This window comes from Merops nubicus, unplaced genomic scaffold (genome assembly GCF_000691845.1).
Source record: "Merops nubicus isolate BGI_N331 unplaced genomic scaffold, ASM69184v1 scaffold53410, whole genome shotgun sequence".
NCBI classification, from domain to species: domain Eukaryota; kingdom Metazoa; phylum Chordata; class Aves; order Coraciiformes; family Meropidae; genus Merops; species Merops nubicus.
In genome coordinates, this window is record NW_008584563.1 from 1 (window position 1) to 10171 (window position 10171).

General features: G+C 38.9%; 1 protein-coding gene across 1 annotated transcript; it reads right to left on the reverse strand.

The window, feature by feature from the left end:
• Positions 1-940: 940 nt before the first annotated feature.
• Positions 941-9619, reverse strand: KL (klotho; the record flags this gene model as incomplete). The annotated part of the gene is made up of 3 exons (XM_008944416.1): positions 941-2057; positions 4643-4911; positions 9109-9619. Coding segments are annotated over 3 exons (1897 nt in total), but the record flags the coding sequence as incomplete, so codon positions are not given.
• Positions 9620-10171: the final 552 nt, after the last annotated feature.

Consider the following 10171-nt stretch of genomic DNA (forward strand, 5'->3'; position numbering starts at 1 on the left):
TCTCAAGAAGAATGCTGGAAAATGGAGAAAAGTTTAATAATTGAAAGGTTCTAAATGATGTTTCATAGTAAGGGACACAGAGCTTTGTCAGTGTTATTTATCAAAGAGATAAATGAGAGAAGGTTTGTTTCCTCTCTGAGAATACCTGCACAGGTAAAACACATGGAAATGCACAACAAAATGGTGTAAAGCTGAAGCTAAAGAAATTAATACAAGAAGTAAGATTTATATATATATCTATACACACACTTACATAGAAAACCAGTAAATAACTACCCACTGAAACAGCTTACAGTGAGGCGCAGAAGATTCTCCATCAGTAAAAATGACCTAATTCGGGTCTTATAATTTCTTAAAAAACAGTGTGTGTTACATGACAGGATGACTTAAAATGCGTCCTTTTTGCCTTATAATTTATGAGTCTTTGAGACAGAGAGAAAGACTGGCTTGGGTTTTGAACAGCAGGAAAGAGTCCAGCAAATGGCATAATGAGGTAGATAGATGAATTATTCTGTAGATCACTGTTGGATAAGATCACTGTTGGATAAGACACAGAGACAGCTGAGGAACAGAACTCCTATCCAGCCCTAAGGCACATCAGTGGAGAGAAGCAACAAAGCAAAACAACAGCAGAAGTGCAATAAGAAGAAAATCTGACTAAATACATGTCAAGCTACTCACATAATATCTACTCACATTTCTTGAATCCACAAAAAAGGTCTTCTGCTCTCTTATGCCGAATATATGCAAGGTAAGTCTTCCTGATGTTTAGTAACACCATTAAATCATAAATCAATGGAAAAACTACCTGTTATGCTGTAATATCATCTCATTTATGGAGTATTCTACATAGTTTTGGGGTTTTTAAGTTAATCATACTCTATCACACAGTGTACACTAATACTGAGATTTGTGACATAAACCATCCATGGTTCCTTACCTTTCAAAGCTTCATTAATGTAATTCTGTATGTAATACACTCTGAGCTTATCGTGCACCATATTGTGGTCATCATCAATTCCATTAGCCATAATATAAATTGGGACATCACCATACTTTGATTTAATCCACTTGAGCAATTTACGCAGTCCCCAAGGTACTACTGCAGCTCTGCTGGGGGAATGCAGCCATGTGATGTCATTGATCATTTGAACCTCGAGATAGTGGTCATATTTTAGTGCATCTTCCTTCTCCCATCCCACAAGAGTAGTAGTGTAGTGACTCAAGGCAAAAAAATCAAATGAGCCCTGGATTAACTTCTTTTCATCTTCTGAGAAATAGGGCAAGTGGAAATTATACAGGTCGACGCTGCTTCTTCGGTGAAGCCACGCTCTCATCACCTGTGGGTAGTCACCATTTCCAAAGACAGGCTCTGCAAGCCAGCCAATGTCAAATTCTAAGATTCTGTCAGCAACCTCTTGGTCATTCCTGGAAAAGGGACAAGCTGGTTCGACCCAGTCAGCTTGCAGAGCTATAGATATTCTACCCTTCTGAGACCTCCTGAATTCTTTGTCATAAAGATGCCATGCTTTTGCATGGGCTTTCAGCAGGTTGTGCCCTGCAGTGTATGTCAAGTTTTTCACAGGGGGTTCATTCATTGTGATCCAAAATTTGACATGGTTCCCAAGACTTGTAAAGCAGAATTTGGCATACTCAACAAAAGCCTGAACAGTTTCTGGGTTTTCCCAAGCTCCATATTTGGCAAGAGAAACTGGAAGCTCTTGATTCTCAGGCATAGGTTGCCATAAAGCAACAACAGGAGTTATGTTAACTCTGAGAAGTTCACTGGCAAAACACTGATAATAATGTACAAGTGTGTGGTTGATTAAAGAAAGGTTACCTAAAGGGAGGATTAAAGACCATTTCAGTGAAAAATGGAAGTGTGTGACATGCATTTCTTGCAGAAGAGAGATCTGGAGCCTGATGGCAGCAAAGTCAACACAGTGCCGCTTGCGTTTCGAGGTAAAAACTCCATCCACTTTGATAAGCTTCTTCGTCTGGTGAACATCCCACACATAAACACTAGAGTCAAGAAACTGGGTGGGTGTCGTGTCTACCTAGATGGAACAAGAAAGATACCAGACTCAAGCTGTTTGTTCTAGGTAGGAACATTATAATCAGGCACTACATAGTGAAAAAATATCGTAAATCCAAACATTGCATTTGGCACTTCTCTTCCCTCTCTGATAAAATAACATCTCTGGCTTATATGAATGATTTCATTTTCTGTTAACACGTGACATCAGAAAAGTACCAAACCTACATAAAATCTTCATCCTGCTTTCCAAACAAGCTTATGCTAATAGTCACAATGTTTATATCTTCTCCAGATTGCTCCAGTCTGTATGGGAAACCAAGATCTGCTCAGGGATAAGGTACAAAGCCTGCAACACATGTCCAGAGAAGCAGATGTCCAGTGAAAATGACAGTAATTTTTAGTATGTTTTTCTTTCAAGATTAAGAAGGGCCTATAGAGACACTGTCTGTTGTAAATTACCCAGTAGATTCAGTTTCAAGACCACTCCCTGAATGCAGTAAAAGAAATAATGAATGCAACATCATATCTGTGTTCAGCTCTCTTCCTGACTATGATGAAAGATTAGTAATGCTCTGCACTTGTTTTAGCACAAATTCAGTTGACAAGCAAAATTTTTCCTTCTTGCTTAAGAAGTCCTTTTTTATTTAGCTCATACTGAACTAATTTCCAAGTTATTTCAGCAGGCTGTTGATGTCTGAATCATTCTCTTTCTGGGCCTCCAGGTAAACTTACTGTATGTCACTCCAACAATAAATGCATTTCCCATAAGTCTTTAAGGCTTCAGATGTCAGAATTGCCTCTATGACATACTGACACAGTAGAAGATGAGCTTCCCAAGGCCCCACAGAATCATACTTTGACTTTTTAATGAATATCACAAACAAAATAAGGACTAGAAAATGGAAAAGTGAATTACTTAAAATAATGTACAATGTAAAGTCTTCTCATTCATACTTGAGTGTAACTCTTACAAGGAAGGTCCAAAAAACAAGATGCTTGTAACCATGTGTTTTTGTCCTTTTTTTCCTTTTTTTTTTTTTTTCCCCTTTTGGTATGTGGTTTCCCCCTGAGTTCAGATTTCCTTGTCCTGCCCTCTGTTTGAAAAGCAGGTGTCAGCCTACAACCAGTGTTCAACTTGTAGCTGAGGCTCTGCAGACTGTATAAAGAAGCTGCTGAAAATCAGCTGCTATTTTCTCCAGAGAGGTCAGTACTGTGCTTATAGAAGAAAGTAATAAAAAACAGCATGTCTGAGGGAAATTGCTTTTCTGGAGAATTGTCCCTTGTAGATTACTAAAGCATGCATTGCCACTAATACTGTGGGAATGCTGTCAAAAGAGTTTTTCCACTGTGATGCATCTACAAATCACACTACCTAAACCTCACAGAACAAAATGTTTGAATGGCCTTTTGAAATGAAAATATTCAGCTTTGAAGGTTTTGGGGATGGGAGGGAGTTTTTAACTGTCTTAGGCTGACTGACTCCGCAACTTTATAGCTGTTATCGATCCCAAAGGCAGCAATTCCATTTCCAATCCCTAATCTATCTGGGAGTTAGGAGGATAATGACTGTTAAGTTTTCCTGGAAATTGGTGTACCAGGTAGGGAGGCCACAGCACTTTTCAAGAGAACAAAGTCACATTTTATTTTATTTTATTTTTTGAGTGAGAAAAACCAAACAAGCCCCCTGTACTCAAGCCGTAAGAAAGATTCTGTCTTTGTGGAACATTTAAATTAAAAATTCTGTTCTTGGATCAAGCCTCAGTGCTGAATTTAACTACACCTCTCTACTGTGGTTAGAGAAGCTCTGCAATCCAAAACAGCATCTGAGAATTACAGCACCAAACTGTTAAAAGAGACACTAACTAAGCTACAGTTTTTACTCATGCTATGAGTCTTAAAATTTGAAACATTCTCCCAAAGTATTTAGATTTAGTTGAAATAAAGAGTGAGAGCTATGAACTGGATCTCTGATTTTAGCTAAGTGCTATCCAGGGGCACTGCAGGCCTCCGTCAGACACAGTACTACACAAAATGGCAAAGAACGAATAGAGAAATGTCATCTAAATCTAATATTGTTTACTCTTTGTTACACAAAAGCCCTCTAAAAAATGTACTGGGATATATATGCATAAGATGTAGAAACATGCCACTTGAGTTTTCTTTAAGAAACTTTTCTGAAACATACATTATCACAGTACACAAATATATTACATTAAAATTATGGACATGAAAAATCAGTAATATTTTCCATTTCATAGACTAGGAGACTTTAGTGGATCTATATCAACTTCCATTTCAAAAGGACTGACTTCCAGTAACTGATTGTATAAGATGTCCAAGGAAGATGGGCATCAGAACCTCTTAATTTTTGTATGTTTTTCTAAAATGTTATTTATCATATCTCAATCTGACTGCACCTCCTGATCACATGCAGAAAGTCTATTGAAGACTGAAAGACACAGTTTTTGGCACAAAAGCCTTGTACCCATCTCCCTTCAGGACTGTGGTAATATACATCGTCAAAGACACTCTATCCAGCAATTTTCCCAACAGGAACTCGTGCACTGATCTGGCTGGACAGTCTGTTGGCTTTATCAGACTCACCTGAATGTAATTGTCAACAATTCCCCAAGCAAAGCCACAGGGAAAAACACCTTCTATGGGCTGGTTTTCAGGCAAAGGTGGGAAGCCATTTTTTTCTATCAGTTTCTGATAGAACAAGACAGAAGATTTGGGCATCAGCTTCTTGTCATGACTTTGAAAATCAACATAAAACAATCCACGTCGAATGCTGTATCCTCTGTGCCACTCAAAGCCATCCAGGAGGGACCAGACCGTGTAGCCAAACACATTCACTCCATCGTACCGGATGGCTGAGGAAAGAACAAAACCAGACTTATTGCAGTGCTCATTCTTCCATATCAGCAATGTTTGCCGTCCTCGTGTGTAAGAACAATGCAACAGGTCAGAGAAGTATCTCCAGGCCTGCCTCAAAGCCCACTCAGGGAAGGCACTTCAACTGCATTCAGGGAGCTGCCAGGTCATGGGTGCACTGTCAAGTAGAAATACCTGGCTTGGCTTTAAGCAAGCGAGATTGAGAAAGAGCAGCAGTGGTTTGAGCAGTGCTGGTAACTCGGTGTGGCCAAGCTCAGCCTTGGAGCAGGGCACTCTACCCTTGAGCAGTGGGCAGGCCCTGAGCCAGCAGCTGCACTGCGCTCCCCTGAGCTTGCGCTGCAGCTCGCGCCGCCGTGGCTCAACTGCCATTAATGCACCACCACCCTGAATGCAAACAAAAGTCATATTTTTATATGCAAATTACAGTTTCATATACAGCATTACAGTTTTAAGATTCCAAACAATACTCAGTTTTAGTTGTATTAAACACTGAGATTCAGCAAAATATTCCTGGGCAAGGTTCAGCTTCAGAAAAGCACAAAGGAGTGTACTTATTTTAATTGCATAATTAGACCCACCCTAATTCAGCAATGCATTTAAGCACATTCTTAAATGTTCTTTTGAACTCAAGTTTGGCTCTGTAGCCAGGAGAGCTTATCTTTATTACTCACCAACTTCTGTCAACTCAAACTGAGTACTGACTGAACATAACATTTTCCAGCCCAGTAACACTGGAAACGTTATTTCAGGCAAACAGAATATCAAGATCCTCATTTCCTGGTTTTATTAATGTACCTCATTACAATCAGTTATGAAGGACCACATGGATTCTTGATTGAAACCCTGTTTAAATCAATTAAATGAACTGCGGTTAAATAAGCAACGAATTTGGCCCAATCTCTATCAGAGGTCATGAGAAAATGTCTAAGGAAATGGAATATTTCTCCTCCTAAAAGCATAATTCTTTTGTGTTTGGCAAATGCCAGTATTTTCCTAACCTCTGCGTGCAGCCATGATGACATCTGCTGCACTAGCAGAGTAAAAGCCAATACAGGTCCACTTTGTGAACCAATCTCAGTGAGAATTCCTCCTTGAGCAGCACCTCACCCCTTCTGTAAGTCATCACACAGCACTCCCACACTTCCTGAGCACTTGATAAAAACTCTCTGCAAAGCCTTCTTTAAAAACATATTAACTTTTACATGTCATCTATGAAAGAAGCAACTTGAAAACATTTTTGAAACTTCCAAAAGTTGGTAAGTCTCAAACACAGTACCCCATGCAGATTGCGTGCTACTGAAAAACCACAATGAAAATTATTGTCCTTTGGTTTTTTTTAGGATGACTGAAGCCTAAACTGTCCTTGTTTCTGAAACTGAGTGGCATGGTCCATGCTACCTACTGGAAAGAAGTGAGCAATCCTCCACAGCATGCCCAGAAATATGCTACAATGCAGGCCAGAACTCTGCCAGAACTGGGTTAAAAATTAATCAGCAGTTCAGCTCATGCTCTGTTTAGCTCACTAGTACAGAAACAGTCCAAGGGAAACATGGCAGACCCATAAGCATCAAATAGAGATCCTTAAAATCCTCTGCTCAGCTGCTGTCCAATTCCAGGGCATGGAAGTGAGGAGTGTGAAGCCTGCAGCCCCCGTTTCCACGTGGGAGGTGCCCAGGGATCTATGTTTTGCCTCTGGACATACTTGAGAATAGCTTGGTCCTGACCTGTCAGGGGCCTGGCTGTTCCTGTTCTCCTTAAGACTCTTTGAATTCAGACCTGCTAACTCCCTAGGTAGTGACCTAACCCCCTCAGCTGGTCAACATGGCATAAAGGAGTTTGCATGATCTCCTGGTCAACATGCTCCACTTTATAAGGAACAATCAATTTATTTGTTGCACCAGAAACACAGCAAAGAAGTGAATATGACCCTAGAGTTAAATGGTTGGATACTCACCCATGTGAGAAGACATCTCCAATCAATCAGCAGCTCTAATTAATATTTAACTACTTTATATTACAGCTCTCTTTATTCTATTCAACCCTAAATGATATTTGGAATAATAATAAACAGTAAAAGGATTTAGAGCTGTGAATTCCAAATAAAGAGACCCTTTTTCAGAGCAAATCCCCCTCTCCCAAAACAAAACAAAACAAAACAAAAACAAAAACAAAAACAAAACCCAAGAAAAAACAACCAACCAAATATCTAAAACAACAGAGCTTGTCAACAGCATGCAGTGTCAGAATGGACATCTACATCAGCACTTCAACTGAAATCAGGAAGGATATTTTTGAGCCAATCTCCCTCATCACAGAGTGGCCTCAGGATGCATGATCTGGCTTCCCCTGAGGTGACATTAATCCAGAAATGGGCTTCAGGAATGCACACAGTGTAGACACCAGCCCCTCAACACCAATTCTTTTTACCTTACAGGCTTGCCCTGACAGGGCTGCACTGACTTGTTAAGGCAGATAAAGAAATAAGCAGTTTTGTCTGAGCCAATGAATGTGCACACAACCTAGCAAAGACACTGGTAAATCGTTCCCAAATCTCTACTTTACAGTGCTCTGTTACACTGGATGGACATGCCCTAAGTCTCTGAGAGACACAGGCCCTTGTCTTTGGTCTTTAAGGTTGCCTAACAAGACTGCTCACAGCCAACGTGATGTCTTTTGTGAAACTCACAACTAAATTCCCCTAAGTATTGCACAGAGAACTTTGGTATTTAGATTGGACTTTGCAGATTCTAAGGGTAGAAGATGGAATAATTTTCATTGTAACGATGCCAAATTTCCTTCTGCAGATCCAGTCTGTCTCTGCTTTCTTACTTCTATAAAAAGTTTAGTCAAGTGCTGGTATTCTTAAGTTAATATGGCACGGCTGTTGTTGCTGTTATTGTTATTTACCAACTGGCACATAAAAATGAAAGAAACTCTGCAAATTGAGACTGTTTCCAGCCAGCTGTGATTACAAGGCAGACCCATGTATGTATGTCCAGCAGTTTACAAACTGAAGAAAAATATGGGTTACAGGAATACAACTCCTTCATGAAGATGAGCTCTTCATCTGACTTCATGCAAGCTAGTAATACTGTACTTGCAATAGTTAGTAACAGTTCTGCACTCCATTCTTCCCATTTTGGATGCATTGGCTCATTTATTTATTCACCTTTTAATTTATTTGCAATCATTAGGTTTCTGGGAAAACAGATGAAACAAATGTGGGAATCTTTTGAATCTTCATGAATGCTGAGAATAAAATGAAAGCTGTGTTTGCTTATCTCTTGTATGACAATGGCAATGTAACACAATAGCTATCTTTTCTGAACTAGTAGCTACAATAATACTGTTTTTAAAACCAGAACAGTAAATTGCAGACAAGTAAATCTATTATTCATTTGTAAATTAAGAAATTAAGAGAATATGGAAGAGGAAATGGGAGCCAAAACAACTTCCTGGTGACTACTAGAATTGAAAAAATATAGTTTGCCACAAAGAAATAGGAAAATAGGAAATAACTCTTACACAACATAGTGTGTTCCTCTTATTGTTTGGAATAAAAAATAATAGATTAACAATTTAAATAATTCAGATAATAAAACCTCTAACCTTTAGTTCTCCTTAAATTGAGGTAAATTGAGATTATTGTGATTGATGTCCAGAGCTGTACCAATGTAGTATTTATGCAATGGCAACACTGAGATGCAGAACGAAAAGATTCCAACTTTTCATTTAAAAATGTATTCTTCCAGCTTTATGTTTTCTTTCGAGGAACTCCTATATCTACCTTCCCACATATATATTCTTACGTTTTGCACATATGCATTCATACATCTAAGATATGGAAAACAACTATTAAGACATAACACAGTAAACAACCCTAAGTCCACCGAGAGTGTAGTTCACGTGTTTTCTACTTTCTCCCACTTGAGACAGCAGAAATTTTCCTACCAACTTCAAAAACAGCAGCATCGAGCCCACCAAATCTGATCTGCAGCTATTAAAGGTCTTCAAGAGCCAAAAAGAAGAAACCCAGGAAAGGCATCTGGAGTCTCATTTTACAACTGCCAAGATCAATGCTAAAAACTAAAATTAGTTTTCACTGTGGTTCTTTAACGTGTTGGCTATTTTACATTATGATTTTGTCAAGCACATATTAATAACCTCAGTCCTACCTTTTAGAGTTTCCATAATGAACTTTTTGAGATAGTAGATATATTTGGCATCATCTTGCTTGGTGCTACCAGAAACAAACCAGCTGTTCTCCACAATGAATATTTGGGGGTTGTTATATTCACTGCTTATCCAGTAAAGGAGCTGCCTCAGGCTTATTGATTCCAGTTGCTGGAATTTCATGTGAGAGTCCAAGAGCTGGAAACTCAGGGTAGCTCCAAAAGAAAGAGCAAAAAAGTCTGCTGTTCCTTTGATGTAGTTCTTCTCAACTTCACTGAATTCAGGCAGCAGAGATGAGAGGTTGCTCCTCATGCTCTCTGGATAGTCACCGTCAATAAATATGGGCTTAGCAAACCAGCCAAGCACAAAATCAAGGGATTTTTGACATTCTTTTATGTTTTTCTCAGTCATACGTTGAGGTTTTATCCAGTGAGAGCTAAGGGCAATGGACACTTTTCCTCTTTGAGTTGGACGAAACCGGTCATTGTAGAGATGCCAGACTTTAGCATGGGCCTGTTGAAAAGAAAGACTGTAATTAATGCACCTGAAATTCCATTTAAAGTAACATAATTAGCCTCAAGTACTGTCATCCAGTGTCACATAGTAACCCCATAGACACAGAATTTGAGGGCTCAGCCTTATTCATTCACCAGCAGTTTACAACTCCTAAATTGTGTCTTTAATACCGTATTCATACCATATATCAACTAGAACTTGCTAGTTGGTCAGGGAAAACAGCATTTCTGGTTTCCATGAGATACCAGGCACTGAAGACACTTTTAGCCAGACACCTTTATTAACTTACATTGTTGAGTTCAGACATACTTCCAGTATTTACAAAAATGAAAACGCATTTAACAAAACATGTTTCAAAGTATGTTTTCATTATAGGAATGTCACTTCATCTGTAGATTCACAGACATACAAAGAAGGAAGTTCTGTTCTTAAGAACTGACCAGATCTCTCAAGCAATTCAAGACAAAGAAATACCTCTGAACCTATTCCTCTTTGAACCAGGCCACATATTATAGTACATATATATATAGTACATATATATACATATAT